Source organism: Cryptomeria japonica, chromosome 6 (genome assembly GCF_030272615.1).
Source record: "Cryptomeria japonica chromosome 6, Sugi_1.0, whole genome shotgun sequence".
Taxonomy (NCBI): Eukaryota; Viridiplantae; Streptophyta; class Pinopsida; order Cupressales; family Cupressaceae; genus Cryptomeria; species Cryptomeria japonica.
The window spans coordinates 297,261,793-297,285,690 of record NC_081410.1 but is presented as its reverse complement, the minus strand read 5'-3'; the positions used below and the strand labels follow the sequence as shown (position 1 = coordinate 297,285,690).

Below are 23,898 nucleotides of genomic sequence, written 5' to 3'. Positions count from 1 at the left end.
AAATTGTCATGATCGAAACATTTTCTTGGGAAATGTTCCTGTAGGCCATAAGAAGCTAGCTCTGCAAGGGATTCTTCTGCTAGGGTGGGAGTTCTCAATTGGACATCATGGTTGCCTATGATCATTGGAAATGCGAATCCAGCCTGCTTGCTTTCTCGTAATAATATGCCGGCAGGGCGTGATTGCCTTGCCACTTCCATGAGGACTACTTTATCGGTTGGGTACCGCGGAAGTCGAAGGGGGGCACCTTCGAAGCCAGCAATTCGGATGTAGGAGAATCTTGGGAACTGAATAAACCAGGCCCCATACCTCTGCACTAAAATGGTAGCTTGCTCCGAGAGCCTTATGTGTAACCCTCCCTGCATTAGCCTGACTAGGCGCATTGTGAAGGCGTCGTTGACACGTTCGTACTGTCCAACTGCGTAAGCCGGGCTGCTCTTTTCCCTTTGAGCTATATCCTGGTAGTGCAGCTGCGGGTAGCAATCATAAACCTTTACCTGACCAGGCCCATTCCCGATCTCACCTTTCATTATTAATCCTGGCAGTGGCTGGTTCTTTGCGAACATATAGACCAAATAGGAGGTCATGGTGAAATACTTCTTTGTCTCAAGCTCAATCAGCTGAGCATGGATGTTATCACTTATGATCTGAGCCCAGTCAAACTTAGACTTTCCGGCAAAGACCTGTTCTGTAAAATAGAACATCCATTCTTCAAAGTAGTTGGACTTAGGGAGTCCCATGACTCGGCTAAGTAAGGTGACCATATCGCCATGTTCATTATGAAAGTCACTTCTGGGGGTCTTTTTCACAATCCTGGTGCTTGAAGCCCTTTTTTCTTTGAACCATTCTTCGTTAATTAGTGCCCTGCATCGAGCTGGGTTCATATCATACGCCCCCTGTGCCTCGTCCATTGTTGTAGCTATGAGATTATTTGGAAAGGGGATATCAAATGCATCGCCGATAGCCTCAGGGGAGAAGTCGGCAATAGTGATATCTTCCAGAAGCACTAATCTGGACTTTGGCTCGTAATGCCGAGCAGCTTCCACTACTAATTCATAGTTCTGGATTGCTGGAGGAAAACCTGCTGCTTGGGCGATGCCACTTTCCAGCATTTGCCTAGGCCTGCCATATGCATTGGGTGAGAAGACCCGATCCCTGAAATCCTGAATATCAATGTGGCCGAGGTCGGTGTCACCAATGTTGTCCCAGATACTCTGGACCTTTGACTCTCTTAACCCTCCCCTCTGATACTGATACTTCATTCTTTCAACTTTCCGTGGGATGTCTGATTTGGATGCTCGTGAGGTTTCTGCTGCAGCGGGTGTTTTTGATGATTCTGCCGCTGATTTAGGCATTTATCCTGCACAGCCAGACACGGATTACAAGGTGACTCGAGAATGACGATGCGGGTTAGATAATAACAGAAGTGTTTCAACAGACCGAGATTAGTTTAAATATCACTCTGGGCTAACAATCTAATTAACTTCTACAACATCATATTCCTGAAGATTCATGACTAAGCATTCTTACTCTCGAATTTTTTTTTTTTTTTTTGATTAATTTTAACAAAGGCAAAACATGAGAATTTTGAAAAGAGATGCAGTTTCCGGTCAAACCTCGGGTATGAATCCTAAATTTTGGATGTTCGAATGACGGAGATGCAGACTCTAAGCATTTCAAATTTTGCGTATTTTGCCTATTTGATTCACACATTTTAAATGACCGTACGCGATAAGGCGTACTTACCTGATTGGAGCGAATGATGGGTGATTACCCGACCTTGTCGTGCGGGGCGAGCGGATGACCCTGCAAAATTTGAATCCCAACGGTTATCCTTCCTGTTTAAATTTTCGCAGTTTGGAAGATGAAAGAGGATTTATTAATTTCACATGGTTCTGTGTCTAACAACCTGAATTTTAAATGGTTGATGGGAGGATGATGCGGTGTCTTACCTCCTTGCTTTCGGATTTAAGAGTTCCTTTCGAATTTCGAATTGGAGGTTTTCGAATCTAACCTTCGCGGGTGTGCTCGCCCTGGCCTCCGCGTTACAAACTGTGCCTTTTGCGTTAAAGTTTCGCTTGCTTTTGGACTTCGCTTTCTGCATTAAAGCTTGGAGCTTAAGTCGGGAGAGATGATCGCATTGGCTTTTAACTTTGCCTTCGTTTTGTGTTCGGACCTAAGGTTCGAAAATGATTGTGTCGCCTTCAGCTTCCATCCCCGCCGAGGTTCGGACCTGGGGTCCGAAATGCGATCTCACAGGGTTAATTTCCTCGCCTTTGCCAGCGCTCGAGGCTTAGGGTCTGGAGACGATAATCGCACTATGTTTTGCTTTTAAACGTTCATCTTGGAATTTCGGACGCTTAGGGTCCGAAAACGTTGTTTGCACTATGTTTTTACTTAACTTCGCCTTGTTGGAGCTCGGACGCGGGGGTCCGAAATGGATGCTGCGCTATGTTTTTAAAACTTTATTTGCCTTTGTTGAAGTTCGGACGCGGGGGTCCGAAATGCGCGTCGTTCGCACTATGTTTTAAAACTTAACTTCGCCTTGGTTTAAGTTCGGACGCGGGGGTCCGAAATGCGCGTTTTGTTATGTTTAAAAAAACCAACTTTGCCTTTTTCGGAGCTTAGGGTCCGAAGCGCGTGTTTAATATGGTTGCTTTTAAAGCCTTGCTTCGCCCTTTTTATTCGGAGCTTGGGGTCCGAAGTATGCGTTTTGTTGTGCGTTTTTGCTTTTTAAAACTTACTTCGCCCTTTTCAGAGCTTAGGGTCCGAAGTATGTATGGTGTGCGTTTTTGCTTTTTAAAACTTATTTCGCCCTTTTCAGAGCTTAGGGTCCGAAAACGGTGTTTATGTAGCTTTTTTAAAAAAACTTTAACTTTGTCATTTAGGGTCCGAAATGCGATGTTTGCACAATGTTTTAAAACTTCACTTTGTTGAAGTTCGGACCTAAGGTCCGAAATGGATGCGCAGCGTTACGTTTTAACTTGATTTTGGACATTTCGGACCTGGGGTCCGAAAATGGATGCGCAGCGTTACGTTTTAACTTGATTTTGGACATTTCGGACCTGGGGTCCGAAAATGGATGCGCAGCGTTACGTTTTAACTTGATTTTGGACATTTCGGACCTGGGGTCCGAAAATGGAATTCCACCTTACGCTTTTAAATTTTGAATTTTCACTTTCGGACACTTAAATCCAAAAAGAGGAGCGCATAACGTTTTTTTACCTTAACTTGACTTTCGCCAAGTTCGGACCTGGGGTCCGAAAAGGAGATGCATTATGTTAAGTTTTGAAATTTTGGAACAAACTCTCGGTATTTACGCCCGAAAGCCAGATCAGTCAAAAGGGCTCATTGGTTCACTACTCCAACGTTGATCAGCTTACGGACTGATCACGAACTCGCTCGAGGAGATACGAGAAACTCTGATTCAATTCTCGGGATGACGATCAAAAAACTCAAAACTGGAAAGGGGGACCCTGTCGGCGACAGGGGGCGTGTGCAACGCACAACAGAGCCCTTTTGCTTTACTTGTAGTGTTGGTAAAGAAGAAGGATGGGACCATGCGAATGTGCATGGATTAATGGGCACTCAACTAGAAGACCATAAAAAACCGGTACCCTATCCATAGGATTGATGAGCTCATTGATGAGCTACATGGTGTCGTGTTCTTCTATAAAATTGACCTTAGATCGGGCTATCATCAAATCAGAATGAGAGCATCAGATGTTGAGAAGACAGACTTCAGATGCCACTTTGGGCATTTTGAATTCTTAGTCATGCCTTTCAGTTTGATTAATGCTCCCGCCACGTTCCCATCTTGCATGAACCAGATTTTTCAGAAGCAGCTAAGGAAGTTTGTGCTCTTTTTTTTGATAAAATCCTTATTTTTCAGTAAATCATGGACTGAGCTCTTACAACATTTGAATGAAGTACTCAGCATTCTAGAGTCTGAGTCATTGTTTGCAAAGGAATCGAAGTGTGAATTTGGCATGAAAGAGTTGCTCTATCTTGGTCACATCATCAGTGCAGAGGGAGTGAAGAATGATCCTGAAAAGATCAAGGCTATCATTGATTGGCCTCCACCTGAGAACATAACGCCTCCACCTGAGAACATAACGCATCTGAAGGGGTTCTTGGGGTTATGCGGATTCTATAGGAGGTTTGTGAAGGGATATTCTTAGATGGCTGCCCCCCTCACAGATCTTACCAAGAAGGGAGCTTTTGCATGGTCAGATAAAGCACAAGAAGTCTTTGATAAGTTCAAAGAACTTATGAGCACATGTCCTATTTTGGCTCTACCTGATTTTTCGAAGCCCTTTGAGCTTCAATGTGATGCATCTGGAGAAGGTGTTGGAGCTGTGTTGATGCAAGACAAGCATCCGATTGTGTTTGAAAGAAGAAAACTGAGAGGAGATGAGAGATCATATTCTATCTATGATAAGGAGATGCTTACGATTATGCATGCTTTGGCCAAGTTCAGGCAGTATTTGGTGGGAGATAAGTTTGTAGTGAAAACAAATCACAATAGCCTCACGCATTTCATGCATCAGAAGGACCTGAATGAGAGGCAGCTGAAATGGGTGAGTAAACTAGAAGCTTATGACTTTGACATTGAGTATGTCAAGGGCAAGAACAATGTTGTGGTAGATGCTCTTTCACGGAGACCCCATTCGAGCTCATTGTGCGAGCTTACTGCAAACTGGAAGGGCTTGTTGCTTGCTGATTATGCCAAAAAACAGTTTGCAACAAACATTATTGAGGGTACTTTTCATGATGAAAAGTACAATTTGGTGGACAGGTTGATTATGTATAAGAGTAGAATCCTTCTTTTGCCCGAATCCAAGTTGAAGGAGAAGGTCTTGCAAACCTTTCATGACATTCCTTTTGCTGGTCGTTAGGGTTTCTTCAAGACCTATAGGCAGATCTGAGAGAAATTCTCTTGGAAAGGGTTAAAAAATGATGTCTTGAGATACATCAAGGAGTGCCATACTTGTCAGATAAACAAGGATGAACATACTGCACCTGTTGGATTGTTGCAACCACTCTCTATTCCCAATTAGAAGTGGGAAAGTATCTCTATGGACTTCATCACCGGGTTGCCTAGAGTGCATGGCAAGGACTGTATCTATGTGGTGGTGGACAAATTAACAAAGTTTGCTCATTTCTATGCCATTACAAGTTCATTCACTGCAGCTCAGGTTGCGGATGTGTTCTTTCACGAGGTGTTTAGGTTGCATGGGCTGCCTAAAAATATTGTAAGTGATAGGGACAGCAAGTTCCTAATCACTTTTTGGCAGGAAATCTTCAGATTGTGTGGCACCGTGCTTACTCCGAGCACGAGTTATCATCCAGAAACGGATGGGCAGATGGAGATAGTGAACAAGTGGTTGGAAGGTTATCTCAGAAACTATGTTTCGGAGCAGCAGAAAGCATGGGTGAGATGGCTACATTTGGGAGAATATTGTTACAACACTTATCGCATGTCCATCAAGACGTCCCCTTTCATGGCACTGTATGGTTACGAGGCTCCCAACTTTGCTGACTTGGTGTTTCGTCATAGAAGAGCCCCTCAAGCTAAGGACATGATTCAATAGTGTCAAGATATTCTGAAAGCATTGAAGGACAATCTCCGAATTGTGCAAAACCAACAGAAGTTGTACGCTAATCAGCAGCGTGTAGAGCGCTCATTCGAGGTTGGGGACATGGTCTACCTTAGGCTACAACCTTTCAGATAGTCTACTCTTAAGAAGAGTGGAGCCGAGAAACTCAAACCGTGTTTCTATGGTCCATTCAAGGTCATCAGGAGGGTTGGAGCAGTGGCTTATGAGTTGGAGCTACCAGCGAGTAGCAGAATGCATAATGTCTTCCATGTGTCACGCCTCAAAAAGGCGCTTGGACACAACGTTGTGGTCTCTTCTGATTTACCTCCTTTGGATGAAGAAGGAGAGTTGGTGCTTATTCCAGAGGAAATTCTTGATTTCAGAGAACATTTCCTAAGGAGGAGGACCATCAGAGAATACTTGGTGAAGTGGAAGAACTTACTTGTTGAGGATGCTACTTGGGAGAATGAAGAAATTCTACAACATCCAGCCTTGCGATTGGTTGTGGACAAGCAATCTTGGGGAGGGCAGACTGTAATGTCCCCTTCTCTGTAAGGAGAAACCAGTGGTCCATTAGCCTATTTTGGAGATCCGTAGGCTGATTGGAATCAAGAATTAGGGTTACCTATTTTTTGGAATATTGCGTGAGCCAATTGATGCTTGTCTGGTAGTGATTCTTCAATTTCGATTGTGGATTCCTTTTGGGGTTTTTGAGGGCTTCGTAGAGGTATAACATGCATCTTGTTTTGAAGTGATTTCTAAACTTACTATTTTTAGTAAGTTGGTGGCAGCTGATTGGATTTTGAGGTTTTTCTGGGTTTTCCGAGCTCATTCACGAGGTTCGACGAGCATGTTTTTCGGAGTTGTTTCCATGAATTACTATTTTTAGTAAGTGTCAGTGCAGACAATACCATTTATGGCAGTCTTGGGTAGAGCTCCAATCCAGTTTAGATTAGTGATCTCCTGCACTTCAGTTAACAGTTTGATTTGGCAGTGATCAGTAGTTGATTTATAATTGATTAATTAAATATTATTACTTTATCCTAAAGTTTGATATTTAATTATTTTTACTGATTAATTTTGGAGGAACGACTTAGGAAGGGAAAAATTATATCATTTATCCTAAGTCACATTTTATTTCCCTAAGCAGTTGGCATAAAAATGAATGTATTTAATGCTTTGTAATGTTAATGTGTTATAACATGGCGATTTTTGGAAAAGTGCGACTAGGGAGATTGGGAAAGTGGACGCCATACTTGGAGGGGGTTATGAAATGAAATTCATATGAATTTAGGGAAATTTGGGCGCCATTTTCATTCGAATTTGAGACTCAAAAATCTATAAATACAAGGTTGGGCGCCTCATTTTGGTTATCTTGGAGAAAATATAACGTTATGTTGTTGGAATGGTGATTGAGTATGAGCTTCGGAGTTGTGGCTTTTTAGCTTGCACAGTTTCGTACTTGAAATACAGTACCTAGCTGATTAGTGTGTTTGTTGGAGAAATTTTGAGAGTGTGCTTTCAGTTTTCAGTGTGTTTAGTGTTTTCTTGTTGCTGGTTTGGTGTTGGCTGAAGTGTGGTTTTGTTTGTATCTCCCTGCCTATGTGTCTGTTCTTTCTGGGTAGCGGCTCATCGAAAGTGTATTGGTTGGGCGATTATTCTTCTATTTTGGCGTGGTTTTTGGTGTGAGTTTGAATTTTTAGTTGCAAATCGAACTTCTAGTGCTGGTCGTACCTTGTTGGAGGTGTCTCGGGTTGCGTGTTGTTCGCTGAGGGTGTCTTTGGGGCTGGTTTGTGATCCTATCTTGGTCACCTTGGTCATATCTTCCATTTGCCTTTGTTCGTGTGCGATTTGGAGCTGTTTTGAGAAAGTTGTGAGTCTTTCAGTGTTGCTGGTCCATTTCTGGAATTGCTGTTATTTAACTTATTTTACATCAGATGTGGTTATTTGTGTTTTAGCTTGTATTTCTTTGAGTTCCATTGTTATGATACTTATTACTTCATTGTATTCATCATTGTAATTATTGGTTAGTAGTTCTAACCTCTATTGTATTTGAAGTCATTGTAATTCCCACTGCATAAGTGGAAGAGGCTGGCTTGACTGCCTTTAGTGTTTGTAATTCAGTTTGTAGTTCAGTTCTCTTGCTCCATAATCGGTTGAGTGATCTCTGTTTGTAATTGTCCTCCCGCTGCATAAGCAGTCGAGTGATCTTTGTTTGTAATTGTCCTTCTGTTGCATAAGCGGTTAAGTTGAGTTGTTTAGTGAAAAGTCCTCCCGTTGAAATATCGCAGTAGAGTGATTTGTGTGTGAATGTGTTCTTGTTTCCTTGGCTGGTTTACCGCCAAGTTTCCTTGTTTTTACCTGCTGGAAAGTGGAAGGGGTTGGCTTGCCGCCCAATATTGTAATCTGCATTTTTAGTGTTGCATCTAACGATCCCCTGTCATTGTATGCTCTCACCCTCCCACTTTGGGCTCTCGGTGATGAAAAGGTGTAGGGTTCCTTTCAGTTAGTTTGGATTGTATTATTCTAACCCTAAAGGGTGATTGGTGTGTTTGTAAAACTGTTAAAAACAAAAAAAAGTTGTTGGGGATATTACACATTTATGGCGTATAGGGTTCGTTTTAAAGTTTCAGCTTTAGCCAAAATCCCCGAAATTTTCCTAATTTTGGATTTTGAAAGTGCGATTTGAATTTTGGCAATGCCTATTTGGCCTAGGGTTTGATTTTGGATCTGAACATTTGTAGGTAAACCCTCGATTTAAGTAGATATGGCATCTATCGCATGCTAGAAAAAAGGAACCCTTTCATAAAAAATTACAAATTCAATGCATACCAGGAGTTTGGGGTAAATGCTTGGAATACGCCTTTCTCTTTTAATCCTCCTGTTGGTGCTTGAACAAAAACCTAGCGAGTGAGAGGTAAACTAAATGCGATTTGAAAATGCCCTCCCTCCTTAATCATGTAGTTCGTGGATGCCCTCCAAGGTAAATGCTGACGAATGAAGGGTAATACAGAAAACACCTTGCCTAGCACAGTTCAAACTTTCCTTTTCCTTGTTTTACTTGCTTGCCCACACTAAATAGTGGAAAAAACTCAGTGATTTGGTGCAAGATGAAAACAAAATGTGATTTCAAAATGTCCCCGACACTTCCCTTTGATTTGCTTTTAACACCTCCAAGGGGGAAAACTCGGTCCTTGTAGCAAAAAAGAAATGCGAACTCGCCTCAAACGTCTCACACTTACATTCCTTTACTTTGTCTAATGCAGTCTGACCTTCCTCCATGCTACCTCAAACACTCTCCTGTTCTTCAGTGTTTTGTCCAATAAGCACACGAAATGACGAAAGAAGGCATCCTCCACTCTTTTGTAATGAATTCTACTGGGCATCAGAGTGAGTTGCTCATAATACCTCCGTACTAGTACCAACGATTTGTCACCTTTGGTAGAAAGACCAGGAAACTGTCTAAGTGACATGGCTATGTACATCAAGTACAAATTCATGTAGAAGGTGAGAGTGGTTGGGACTTGTGACAGTTGCTTGTACAGGTTGTCACTGATTATTTCAGCCTAGAAAATATGAGATTGCCCTTTCCTCATGACTACGATGTACTTGTACATCCAGATTTCAAACACATTGGAGTGTCTTAAACCCATTATCCTGCAGAGCAGTGTGATCATATCACTAACTTCTTCAATGAAGTCAGAGCGATACAACTTGGGCCATCTTGAGAAACAGGTCCTTGGAGACTTGAGGCATTTAGAGTTGATGTGTCTAATGCAGTCCGACCTTCTGTGGTTGTAATAATCTAGAGCACTCTTCATAGAGATGTTTGCATACATAGGGGCAATGGGAACTTTGAAGATCTTGTCAATGGTCTTTGAATCTAACCTGATAATGATATTGCCATCATCATCTTTGATAGTTCTAGATTCATTGTCAAAATGAGAAGCACATGGAAGCACAAACTCAAGCTCTAAAGCAGCCATGGGAAAAGTGGAAACCAAGTGGATGTGACTATTCAGGAGCAACTGCATGCCATGAGTCAGTGATCCCTTTGCCCTCTCTAGAAACTCAGACATGTCAACATGTCTGATCTTCGTATCTCTGATCTTTGTATTTCTGATCTCATCAATGAGAGAAACCACTTGAGTAGGAGCGATTTCATTCTGATATTTATCATATTTTTATTTCATCTTCTTGTTGGAAGGAGATGCCGGTTCTTTTGTCATTGAATAGGAATCTGCCTGACTGTGATGAAAACCCAAAAGAGTGAGAACATCTTCAGCAGTTACTGGGGATTCCATGATGCCAAAACTTGGAAAATCAATACTCACACCTAAACTTGCTTGGGTATTTAGCATAAAAAAGGAACGGGTCAACAAAAAGATGCTTTATGGATAAGTTTTGGACAGCGACAAGGGTGTAATTCGGATCTTGGAGGGTCAATTGCAAGTGAACAAAAGCAAGATTGGAATGCATGACTTGGGGCAATGTTTAACTTCTATTTGCAGTCAGGTCTCTAGAACCTGATTGCAAGTGTGTAATAGCTTGCAAATGAGTGGGAAAGCGTTCATAATTTGTCTTTAAAATTAGAACATGGGAATTTTGTGGAGGAGAGCAATGATAAACTTTGATATCACTTGAAAAGGGGAAGATTATAAACTTGCAACCATGCTATGGAGACCCGAAATGAATCCTTTAATGCATAACAAGAGACACAAATTTACTTGTAATTGGGTCTCTAAGACCCGATTGCAAGTGATCAAGTGGCACAAAAGCATGAGCTTGCATTTAGAGGGTAGTAAACTTGCAATCGGGTCCTAGGGACCCAATTGCATATGAATGGTATAATATAAGTCATGAGAGGCGGACTGGAAAAGCGCACGCTAAATGAAAGGACTTCATTCTTACACTTTGTAATCGGATCAAGAAGACCCAATTACAAGTTCATATAGATAGGATACGTTGGGAAACAACAAAGCATTCTTTACTTGAAATCAGGTTTCTAGGACCCGATTGCAAGTCAAGAAGCGTTACAAGTAATACAAGCTTGCAATCAGATCCTAGAGACCCGATTGCAAGTGATATACTTTATGCAATATAAGCTTGCATTCGAAAATAGGTTCAGCAGCGGGAAATAATAAAAAACAAATAAATGAAATACTTGCTGTCAGGTTCAAAACCCCCGACTACAAGCCTCAAACGCTATGAAGAGATGCAACAATGCTGTGGGCATGAGCATCTTCAAAACTGTAAAAGGAAGACACTTGCAGTTACCAAGACTTTGAACTCACACAACACTAAAACGCATAATGAGAACTCCAAATGAAATGCAATCACGATGTTAAAAACTGAAACTTACCTTAGGCAAAAAAACCACGAAGATGTAGAAAAAAACGTGGAGGCTCAAAGCAATCTTCCACACAACAAAAATGAAAATAGGAACAAATCCTCTCCAAGATTCATATAGAGAAAGGGAGGAGAGTCCTTTCCAAAAACAAAGACAAACAACCTTCCTCCCTATTTGCACGGATTAAGATGCAAGAAGAGAAATTGGGTTTCAAGACACCCGATACAAGGACAAAACTTAACTTCTTTAGCTTTAAAAAGAAAAAAAAAACTCACTTATAATCAGGTCAAAAATACCTGACTACAAGTGATACACTTTAAAGACAACGGAATTGTAATCGAGTCTTTATAACATGATTATAAGTATTTGAACTTTTAAAAACACTTAGCTTTTTCTTACTTGTAATCGGGTCTAAAGGACCTGACTACAAGTAAGTGAAATAACACTTGCAGTGTCAAGAAAAAGCTCCCTAACTTGCAGTGTCAACTCTGAAACTCACAATTGCACCAAGAAGGGCAAAAAAACAAAACTAAAACAACCAAAAGTTGAACAAAAATGGCCAAAACTCGCACAAATGATCAAACACTAATTAAGGCATACTTTGGCCATGAAAGACGTGTCTTAGAGAAATAATAACATGAATTCTTAAGGAAAAATTCATAGGGGTTGCCTCATTTTTGAATTACAAAAATGAGGACAACACTATGCTCCACAGGCCTTTGGGTGGTCAACTGGTCAACTGATAGTCTCCTCCTAAAAAATAGGAGACTGACTCTGAACTCTCAAAATGCCTCCCAAAGCTTCTTAAAGGGTCACAAGACCCCTAACTAGGCTCCCTATCCACTGTGTCAACCTACGTGACCTTGATAATAGGCTAACCTGTCAATCCAAAGATATTCTGCTCTATGCTTGTAAAAGCTATATATGTTAAATCTATGCTCTAAGTCTTTGTAGCGTTAATTTTCTTCTCTTAAGTGTCCTCTGTGCTTCTTAGCTTGTAATTGCTCCCTAGTGGACCTCTTGTGCTCTGAGCAGAGGCATTGGTTTAATTCCATTTATTCTGGTTTTTTAATACAATCTTTTTGAGTAGGACGTCTCTTTTAAGTTTTATCAAAAAAAAAAAAAATCCGTGTCACCCCTTTGTAATTAATGCATTGAGTTTTGCTTTGATTTCTATATAACAATCATAAAGATTGATAGACACTTCATTATTTGGTGGTCAATAAGAGGCAAAGAGTCTGTAATTTATATCTTGTACATAGAGCCATATTTGAACCATTTTCATGGATCATTTTCTGGGTGTCTTAATATTGTTGAAAATTCGCTTTAATTGTTAGATAAAAGGAGCCCTTTTGTCCATACTGCTATCAATTTTCATGTGGCTTGATTATTGCTTCTATCATTTCTTGTTGCATTTACAATATTTTTTGCTTCATTTGCATTCTTTGACCTATTGCTTTATATTAATTCTAGACTGCAGATTTCTTTCGAGCTGATAATCAAGATGGCGTCGATGCACGGAATGAGGTAGATTGCATTTTATATATCTGTTTCTTTTCATTTTCTTTACTGTTAGTGGATGCAGCCAAACTGCAGAAGCCATTTATGGATGAAGAACTTGAAGACAAATACATGCTAATCTCACTTATATTCCTTTGCAAAATGAACTAGATAGTAGATACCCTTATTTGTGATACAATTAATTTCTGAATTTAGACTGTGTTTCAAACTGTTGCTAAAAGTGCTATCTATTTTGGAATGACAATGAAATTTGAGCAATAGCTGTGAATCTATTTCTGTTGAAGCTACCACTTGATCTCTGATATATGCTCAGGTGGCAGCCCTGGCAATGGAAGATATGCTGTCATGGATGCTGGAAGGAGGGCAGGTAAATAATTGATGTTTGAGGATTTTAAGGGTTCATCTGAATTCTTAACCTGCTGTTTTCTCACTTTCTGATTTACATTTGTAGGTAGGCATTTTTGATGCAACAAATAGCACAAGAAAGCGGCGGAATATGCTAATGCAAATGGCTGAAGGAAAATGCAAGGTAATTTTTGCCTGCAATTTACTTTTCTAGAAGTGTGTTGGTGGTGAATATTCTTATGCACGAAATATAAGGTCAATATTTAGAGGTAGACAGAAAATGAGTGTTTCAAATATGTTGTGTGTTTTCTGAACATGCTGCCATTGATGACCATGAGAGTCCTGATCCCACTGAAGATCCAATAAATTGTTTCAAATTCTGTAGTTTAACTGAAGACTTGGTTATTCTTTGGTAGCATCTGATCTACATGGTAGAGTGTTAATTATGTACATTAATCCTTGTGAGAAAGAAATTTGTGTAGGTTGGAAAATAAAACACAACTGGATCTTCCCTTTGGTAATGTATTATAATGTTATGGTTTTCAATCATAGTCCACTTTAGCAATATTTTAGTACACTCTATGCAAGGGGCATGGTATTGTTGGATATGTGTCTGTGTATTTCAAATTGTGTTGTGCGGTGTCTCATGTTTGCAAATGAATTGTACGTTTTCTCATCTTCCAAATGATGTGGTCTGTTTTCTGATGCTTGCCCTTTTGTAATTGAGTGAATAAACGAGGTTTACTAGAGACTTGTAAAATGGTCCATATTTTGGATCAGCTTTGTTGCTCCTACCAGACTGAACAAGTTAGTATCTGAACTTGATGCAAACTACTTATCTTGTCATTATTTTGTTTGTTTCTCTACAAGGCATATCCAAATTGACTTTTTGTGGTTTGCGTTTGCTAAGTATTTCTAACCCTTAGTTTTAGGTCTTTGTTCTTCTTTCTAAGTGGTCGTCAAATGTGATGAATCTTTTTGAATGCCTTGTTAAAATTTATAAAATTTCTTTTTCCATTAAGATTTGGATAAGAGACACTCGAGTTTGTGGAAATTTGGGCATTTGATGCCAATATTTACAACATTATTTCTAAGATAAACAATAAATCATAATATCATATATGTAATGTCCCCATTTTTACGCCATCTTGTTCTGCAAGTGTTGATCAGTTTCCAGGATTTTCTATATTTTTCTAGATATGCTGGGAAAGTTCCAGTGTTCTTAGTGAGCTTAGTTCTTAGTCTCAGTGGGTTTCAACAACAATTGCTCTTTATAGTAAAGTGCTTGCATGGCATCGATCTTTCTAGGTTTTTTTTGGCTTTGTTCTCTTTGGTCCTTGGAGAACACTGCTATTTATAGTAAGTTCTTTGCATGGCCAGGATCTTTTTGGGTTTTTTTGGGTTTGTTTTCTTTGGTCCTCAAAGAGCACTGCTATTTATAGTAAGTGCTTGCATGGCACCAATCTTTCTGGGTTCTTTTGAGTTTGTCCTCTTTGGTCCTTAGAGAGCACCACTATTTATAGTAAGTGCTTGCGTGGCATTGATCTTTCTCAGTTTCTGATGGGTTTGTTCTCTTTGGTTCTCTGAGAACACTGTTATTTATAGTATGTGCTCATGTTGACATCAGTTTTCATCTTTTAGCTTTAGTTATGTTCCAACATGATTGGATCTCTATTTCAGATGCCTTGGCAAGTTTGGTAAGGTGATGGGTATTATTTCATTATTTACACTGAAGTTATAAAGTGACTTTAAATTATTTGTTTTAGTGTTAAATAATAAAGTGCAAGTGTTAACCCCAAAGTTGGACGTGTAGGTTGTGGGGGAAATAAAACTTAAATTGTTTTTAAAAGATTATTGAGATCTTTTTTGAGGGAAATTAAATATTTGAATTTTTAGAAGTGCCCTAATTCCCTCCAAACTCTATAAATTGGATTGGAGTGTTTGGGCTCCCATTGCTTCATACAAAGTTTGCACTCATAAGATTTTTTAGGTGAGCTGATTGTGAAGTTTTTTTTGTTAATTTTGGCTTTGGTTTTTGGGAGTTTTTGGTATTTTTTAGAGTTGATTGCAGAGTTTATTCCAGACCTGGCTATACCCTTCATAATGCTGGTCAAAACCCTCAAAATGCACATTGAAGACCAGTGTTTGATGAACATCTTGTGGCTATTGTTGCTGAGTGGTCTTCAACCCTAGGCACCCCCTTTCCATGTACTTTCAAAGGGTTTTCAGTTGGATTTGTTTTTATGGAGCAAATCGCCCATCCTTGCAGTCTGCCATTGTTTGGGATTCCCACGTGTGACATTCCTGGTGTTCCTTTGAGTTTTGGGTGAAGTTTTTGCAATTTGTTGTGGACAGTATGAGGCCATGAATTGCTGCAGATCAGCTTGAGGTCTTGGTGAACAGTTTGGACTGTGTTGTGTGGAGTCATGCCTAGCCGTCCCTATTTGGAACCCTTTAACAGAATTAGCGACTGCTGCTGTTGTATTCAGACCTGCACAAATTCATTTCAGACCTTTATGGATGTGACAAAATAGTTGGAGGTTTAGTTTCTCTGTTGGTGATTAGTTGAACATTGCCTTGGAGTGTTTGGGAGGTTAGAGCTGGAGTCTTTATGAAGCAGCTGAAGGTGTTAATGCAATTTTCAGATCTTTTCTTTCCTGCTCTATGGTTCAGACCTTAATGAGCAGTGATTGATGTCTATGTGAGATTTATTTGAATAGTTGGAGCAAGCTGAGTGAGTATTCTTGAAGGCAGGAGGTAGTTCTGGAATTTAATGGTGTCATTTCATAAAGTTTGGGACTGTTGCTTCTGTAGTAGTTGCAGTTATCTGCGGTTGAGCTCTCATTGATCAAACAAGCCTATTTGCTATTCGAAGGTTATAATTTTACAAGGTACTCATGTTATAAATTTTATGCACATCTTCTTCATGTAATGATTTCTCAAACTTAATATTATCTCCCAAAATCATGAGCAGTGGTTGTAATGAGCAAAAAGTGTAGTTTTCAGACCTTTATGATAGCAGATGTTTTCCATGCATTTATTGCTATTGATATGCTTATTTGAAAGTCAAATTTCCACATGAACATTGCAAACACTTGAAAGAACATTGGGGTTTTTCAAATCAGAAATTTTATATCAGTGGGGAACTTTCATTTGCATGGTTAAATGACATAACAGTTGCTACAGCAAGGCCTATCATATTCCATGTTGATAGTTATCAAGTTGATTGGCAAATCATGCTCAAAAAAATTCAGGGTTGTATATTACTGTGCTATAGAGCTTGTTTTTTCCTGTCAGCCTGTTGGGTTGTGGTTGCTTCTTGTGGTCTTCAATTGCACGTTAGAGTTTTAGTGATTGTTTTTTAGTTTCAATGGCTTTCTTTGAGGACATTTTTTGATTGTTGCTAGAACAGTGTTGAAAAGATGTTCATAGTGGACAAGTCTGTGTGTGAGATGATGCAAGAATTACTTAATCTGATGAAGGATCTGGACAGTAAAAGGGCATTTGTAAAGATTGTTGCAACACCCAAACATATGGGACCAAGTACGAAAGAAGATGAGCAAATGACTCCACATCAAGGAACTCAAGTGGTTCCTAAAATTGCAGTAAATAAAGAAACTAGCACAAAAGAAAAGTCTGAAAAGGAGATGTTAGAACTAAAGAAGAGTAATGATCAAGCTGAAATTTCAAAAGCAATTGTAGAGGAAGAGTATGCAAACCCTCCTAAAGAAGATAACACAAAGCTTCCTTCTGAAGGAGAGTTGGATCATGGGAAAGATTGGCCAAAAATTAGGAAAAGGGCTGAAATATTGATTAGATTTACTTGTTTGTTTGCCACCCCCTTTTAGTTGAAATTGGATGTAAATTGTGAATTTTAGGGTAAAGCGATGAATAATTGAAGTGAATCAGAACTAACAGAGTGCTACATAAATCAGATAGAGCCATAGACAGGGATCTGAGCAAAAGAAGAGGATTAGAATTTGTTGCTGGAAATTCGAGCTGAATTGCCGGGATTGTGGTGGTAGGTCGCCCTGGTGCTGTAACTCTTTGACAGGCAAGTGGGATCTTTTCCAGATTAGGGAGACACACTAAATCCATTGTTAGAAGCTCGGGCAAAATTCTCGGGATAGTGGTGGTAGGTCGCCCTGATCCTCCGCTTTTTGCTCCTTCGAAATTTGAACCTATTCGTCGTCTTCATTTTTGTCGGAATCTTCAATTGCAACACTTGAATCAATTTCCTGCACATAGCAAGAGAGTAAAACGGGTTGTGGATGGGGGTTTGCCTTGGGTCAAACCTCGGTTTAGGAGTTAACCTTGAAATGAAAATGATAATTGTAATGGAAATAGAATTGAATCTCCAGCAAGATGCTTTCCTTTTGAGGGAAAGGCTAGATCTGAAATTGAATGCTTGTAATTGAAGTGTATACCTTGATGAAGCTTGCTTGAATCCTCACAGAAGGGTTTTAGGATGTTATGTAGAATGTCTTCAGAAGTTTGATCATGGGTGCCATCTTAAATGCTTGAACTTGACTAATCACCAGCGCTGTCCACATTGCCATCATTGCATCCAGCAAGGCAACCTCACCTTGATCATGGGTGCCATCATTGTTCCATCATTGCATCCACCAAGGCAACCTCACGTCCAGCCGAGACATACTCCGAGTTCCTCAAAGCGCACCAGTCATGCCTGGAGGTGGCCACAACTTGTTGGCACAAATGCTAGGAGACACCTGAAATCCTCCATCACACTCCCCAAAGGCTAAAAACTGAACTGAATAACTCCCTGGTGTCATACAACTGCACGGACTTGCAATGCCTTCCGTCAAACTCTGTTTGTTCCCAACCTTCAAATCCGTCTCCCTCTACGACTTATGGCTTCCCTGCCAATGCTTAGCTGCGGGCACAACACTTCCCGTGGTCTTCTGTAGCTCAAAATAAACTGGGGGTCTGGGGGCAACGCCCCCAGCGGGGTTGAGGGGCAGCGCCCCCGCGAGGTCCTGGGGCAGCGCCCCAGGTGCGCTCCCCGTCGCAGTACAGGACGTGAGGTTGCCTTGATCATGGGTGCCATCATTGCATCCATCAAGGCAACCTCACCTTGAGGAACTCGGAGTATGTCTCGGCTGGACGTGAGGTTGCCTTAGTCTTCAGAAGTTTGATCATGGGTGCCAGCGATGCCTCTGCAAGCAACCGGGGGAGGTGGTTCATCAACCGGTTTACTGCCGGGCTAACCTCCAGCACTGTCCACATGGCACTTGGTGGGATTTCTACCTCCGCCGCTTCTCGTCGAACGTATGTCTGAATGGCTACCTGGAGCAAAATTGAAAATTCTCGCGTTGTCGTGTCTTCTCCTATATAAAGTTCTGTCCGTGCGTCGTCGGCCTCCAGGTTTACTTCACCAACGGGTAGGCCCATTGTGTCTGTGTGCCATCCGTGTCTTCCCTTCCCGAGTTCGTCTAGGCAACGGCGCCAAATGTTTGCCCTCTCGGGTAAACGGTTAAATGCAGAACGTAAATGCACAGAACATAATGGAAATATATTAAATAACCAGCCTCTATATTAATTCCACAGTCCATGTACAATAAGTGCTTATAACATTACATCTGACACGACTAACATGATCCTCCTTCGAAGAAAAGGTACACAATATATAATACCCGAAGGGGCGCGACACAACCGTCGCGACTCCAACTACCTACCCGTCGGCTAACTAACTGACCGCCGTAACTCATTATTACCGACGACAACATAAACATAATATAACAACATAACATAATGATTATTCCCGTCAACACTGTCCTCAATAAGGATGGCTGCTCCTCCTTTTCCTTTCTCATGCAAAGTATGGGAGGCCTTAGTTAACTTACACAAAATGAAAGACAGTCCTTTTGAAAGCCAACAAGTTTGACTTTTTGAATACATAACACATCCAAACTCAGTCTATCTTTGCAAAATAATCTAAGAACATATTTTCTGTCAGGAGATTCCAAGTCCCAAACATTCCAACTACAAATGTTTAGTCTCATGTAAGATAAGGATGAGCAGAGAGCTTTCAGATTCTTATATAATCTTTCAAAACATTGAGGGACTTTGTTCACCTTAGTGGCTTTATCCTCACTAGAGTTCATATCTTCCTTTCTTTTATTAGGCCCCCACCACTTATGAGTTTTTGTGCTCGTAGACCTCTGTACTTGTTTACTTTTCTTCTTCTTATCAACATCTTTGTTCTTACCCTAAGTAATCATGTCAAGTTCTCACTCAAAGGCAGAGTACAATGGAGTGAAACAATTGAGTATGGGGGTTTCAATAACATTGTTTGAGATATTTGATAAAGCCTTTGGACGGTTAGTGATTAATAGCAATCTCTCATTAGGAGAGTCCTATCTTTGTTCTGGCATCCTTAGCATGGGACTTAATGGTATCCAATGCAAGCTGTTGGGCATTCATAGGGTAAGACTTGATCCTAGAGGCATCATTATGAATAAGCCTCTTATTATCAACACCAAGGGGAATAACCAACTCCCGAATAGGCTTATTTGAAGCTCTCACCACTTCCAGCTCATCTTTGAAAAAGGGGTCATATAAGGAGACCATCGTGTTCTCATCCTTATTGAGCAATGTATTTGAAGGAGGGAGGGCCAAATTATTAGATTCAATAGGAGTGTTGATATTGTCAAAAACCTTAGGAAAATAATCTGCATCACTTTATGGATGTACAACCTTGCATGGGAAAGTACAACACATGTAATGGTACAACAACCTCCAAAATGTGCTGTGATTCCTCAATAGGTAGTTGTGGGAGGTTTGGTAGTTCCTAACAAGGCTGCACCAGGAGTAAATAAAGGCTTTAAGCCTTTCAATGTCTTCTATCAACCCCTCCACATTTTGATAGCCTCCTTGAAGCTAAGGAAATGGTACGACTTGTTGTTTTCCAGATGATATAAATATAATTCATTTTTTTTTATTCAATCTCTGCACGCATTGCACTTGTGTTTTTGGTCTTTCAACTTGGTACACACCACAACAACAAATCTATTATTTGCCTACAAATCTCAATAAATTTGTATATGAAAAAATGAATCCAACAATTGCAAACAAATTCCTCGTTCTTTCGTTTAAGTAGAGTTGTGAATCCTATGTGAATCCACCATAGATTTGACTACAAAAAAATGTTTCATCTCTGAAGCCAAATACCTATAGAGTTTGAAGTTGAACTTGCTGTCCAAACCTTGAAATGAGAGAAATAAAATGTCCAACATGTGAAAATGAGCTGCTTCATTACTCTTTTAAAATTTCCAAGGGAACTTTTGAGAAGTTATAATTTTAAATTTTGTTTTATTTAAATAATAACCGATTTGGTTCACATAAAGTGACTATTTTGTTTTTCCTTTTGACATAAGTCACTTTATAAAAATTAATAATAAAGTCACTCGCAACCTAAGCTTAAATCAACTTAACTTAATTAATTAAGATATTTACTTTTTGATTCTCCAAATTAGCCTACGGGAATAAAATGAGCCGATGAAATGCTCTCGAACACCTAAGTCGAAGAAGGGGAAATTACAGTCCTCCATCCCCAAAATCGTTTGTCCTCAAGCAATTGCAGATTTGGGTGTTGAAGAATTTGATTTCCTTCCCATGTTGCATCTTTTTCAGGAAAATGCTTCCATCTAACCAAATACTCTCTTAATACTCTTATTTTTCGATCTTTTTCTCCATGACATAAATAATGGCTTATGGAATCAAGACCAATTTTCTCTCCTCGTCTAATGGTGGTAGCTCAAGAGATGCAATGTGCTTCCCCAGTGCCTTTTTAAGGCAAGAAACATGGAATACACTATGAATCTTATTGTGCTTTGACAACTCTAGCTCATAAGCAACTTCTCCAATCCTCCATGTAATCTTGTAGGGGCCATAAAATTTGGGTTTCAATTTTTTCGGTTCACTCCTCTTAAGTGCATACACCTTTTGTTGGTTCTTAGCTTGTAGGATATTTTGTTTTAAAGCCTTCATAATATTTTGATTTCCTTGTACCCAATCTTTGGCTTTAGGTGCTTTGCTATCTGCAATCACCAAGTCTACAAAAGAGGTGGCATCATATTTGTACAAAGCCCTAAAAAGTGTCATGCCTATAATCATATGATAAATGGTGTCATAGAAATGCTCACCTAGATGCAACTATTTCTGTCTGCCCATCCATTTTGTACCCTTCACATAATTTGTTAAGTACCCTTCCACCCACTTATTTACTATTTCTGTCTGCCCATCCATTTTGGGGTGATAACTGGTGCTTAGAGTCAACACTACTAATCCGAAGAGCTCTTGCCAAAAACACATCGAGAAATCTATTGTCCCAATCACTAACTATGTTTCTAGGCAATCCATGAAGTTTGAACACCTCTCTAAAGAAGAAATCTGCCACCTATAGTGTCTAATATTTTAAGGAACAGATTCATGCATGCTTTTTAGAGCATGCAAGGGCAATGATTTTGGATCGGGTCAATTGGTATGTCCACTTTTTGACTTTCATTTTTGTATTCAACTTTTTGGTGATGAGGTTATCATCATGGAGTACTTGAGGCAAATTTCAGATGTTCATTTCTTGTTAGAGGACGATAAATATTAGGAGTTTGTTTTGCAATCCAACTTGTCATATACGAGTGTCATATTCCCATTTACTCCAAATACATCAGTGCTGAGATGGTTAGATTCAATTTAAACTTTTCTATGAATAATGCACATATGATTTGAAGGGTTTCATGGTTGACGGATTTGGAGGTATATACAAAGATATTCACAAAGTAGAAGAGTATCAGGTTGACTGTGTAGATAAATTGAAGGTCAGAAGAAAAGAGTATAGCTGGATGACTATTAGCTAGTTTGATAATTTAAATATAGAGGATGTGCTTGATGACATTTTGGATTTTGAATGCAAAACTATATCACAGTTTGTGGCAGTCAACATAAACCAACAGACCCTACCATTAGTGAATTGGGCTAACAAGGAAAGTACATTGAATCACGAAAGGGCCAAGGTGATCTCAAGGCAAAAATTTTCTCTCAAACAAAAATGGCCAAAAAAGCTTCAAGGGCAGCAAAGGATAAGAATAAGATTTCAGAACTTCCTTAAGTAAATGTGCTTCCTCCATCTTCTTTGAGAACAATAACAAATATGATGATTACATAATGCAAAGGTAACAAAGAAGATAGAAAAGAAATGGGTAAAGAAAACGGGTTAGATGATGTAGATGAAGCTTGGAGGATTGGAAAATTGAAGTTAATTGCCAAGAAGAGTGTTAGGATTTTTTCTCTTAGTCAGCATAGTGACAAACCAGGGATTCTATCCTCTATTCCTATGTTTCCTTCTCCTACTTCTCCTCTCGATTCTCGTCCTTTCAGATCCCCTTTCTCATCATTGATTAGGCCATGTGTAACTTACATACCTTTGCTATTGCCTTAACATCCATACAACAAGAATCTCTTATTCCTCCTCCTGTTCAATCTCCATCACATTCTGAAATGCCAGTATTTCCTATTTGTTCCATTCCATCTCCTATACTACTCCCTATCATTGAAATACCTTCTACCATTGGAAATTACCTAAGAAGTAGGATAAAGGAAAAGAATAACTAGAATGGGTGAAATAAGCGGTAAACTAAAAGAGGGATATCCACCCTATCAAATTATCTTTGCTACACGTTCATGGATCATTTCAGAATTAGAGTCCAAAAGCCCAAGATGCAGTCTAATGTGAAGAGCACTATAGATAGTCATTTGGTTATGGAGATTGCTATTCTTCTTGAGGAGAAAACAATGTAGAATACTGAGCCAACAAACATTCAAATAGCTAAGACTGATTTGGGGACTAGTACATGTCATAGTGATGTAAATGTGTTGGAGGTGTTGATATGTTTTTTATGCACTTACGAACACAGAATAAAACACCAAGTTATCTTATCCTCTCTTGAACAAAGTTTCTCAAATGCTATGCTTCGCAATCAAATGAGACAACTCCAAGGTTCCGAAATGTTAGGTCTTGACTTATGGATAAGCTAAATGGTTGATGTGATAATGCTGTGTAATATGCCGCTTAATTTTTTTTTGTTTTTAGCAATAAGAGTTACAAGCAAACACCATAACCTGCTAAGGTTAGAGAAATAATCCAAACTATTGAAACGGAACCCTTCCACCTTTTGTTCACCGAGAGCCCAATCTGGGAGGGTGAGAGCATACGGTGTTTCGGGGATCGTTAGCACCATAAATCAAACTGAAATTACAATGCACGAGCGGCAAGCCAGCCCCTTTTGCTTATCCAGAAGGATAGAAACTGAACTCTTGGCGGTAAACCAGCCAAGGGAAAATAACAAGAAACCGAAACTCAATCACTCTACCACGTATTTTAGCGGGAGGACATTACATTAAGCTATCACTCTACCGCATATTTCAGTGGGTGGACAATTGCATAAAACTTATCACTCGACCACTTATTCAGTGGGAGGACTGAGTACATAAATTGAATTACAAAGCAAGAAGGCGGCTAAGCTAGCCTCTTCCACTTATGCAGTGGGAATTACAAATAAGAAAAGCAAGAATGATTGATCAATACTACTGAAACAATCTTACAATAAAGAGATATGAGATAAGATAAGAAGCTTAATGCTGATCTCAAACAATCCACTATCAAAATCACACCACACTTGAACACTACTGCTGTTCTAATTCTGCAAGCTAGAAAACACACTATCCAGCCACTACCGGAAACACCAAAACACTCATAACTTTCTCAAGACTAACCAGAATCACACCAAATTAAATGCAAATGACTAATATAACATAGGCAACCGATCCAATACCTCAAACTCGCAACTTGGAAGCCCTGAATGTGTTCCATGCATCCCAAGGTAAGTCTGAAAATGGCGCTACAGCAGCAAACATCGATTTGCAACCAAAAATTGTGATTACCACCAAAAGCCACGCCAAGATAGGAGAATGATTGTCTTCCCAATACACTTCCAAAGAGCCGATACCCAGAACAATGCAATCGCTTGGTGAATTGGTATAAGCAAAATATGGTTTCAGCAACTC

General features: G+C 39.8%; 1 protein-coding gene across 6 annotated transcripts in view; it reads left to right on the top strand.

Annotated features, from left to right (window-relative positions):
- The window catches only part of LOC131031592 (6-phosphofructo-2-kinase/fructose-2,6-bisphosphatase), a 281,317-nt gene that overhangs the window by 86,400 nt on the left and 171,019 nt on the right, over positions 1 to 23,898 (top strand). For 4 of the 6 annotated variants that reach the window (XM_057962756.2, XM_057962742.2, XM_057962748.2 and 1 more), the window contains exons 8-10: positions 12,424 to 12,477; positions 12,785 to 12,838; positions 12,923 to 13,000. In XM_057962756.2, coding sequence (XP_057818739.2) covers positions 12,424 to 12,477; positions 12,785 to 12,838; positions 12,923 to 13,000 — 186 coding nt within the window. The remainder of the gene's footprint in view (positions 1 to 12,423; positions 12,478 to 12,784; positions 12,839 to 12,922; positions 13,001 to 23,898) is intronic. The other 2 variants (XM_057962761.2, XM_057962764.2) reach the window with 1 other exon arrangement.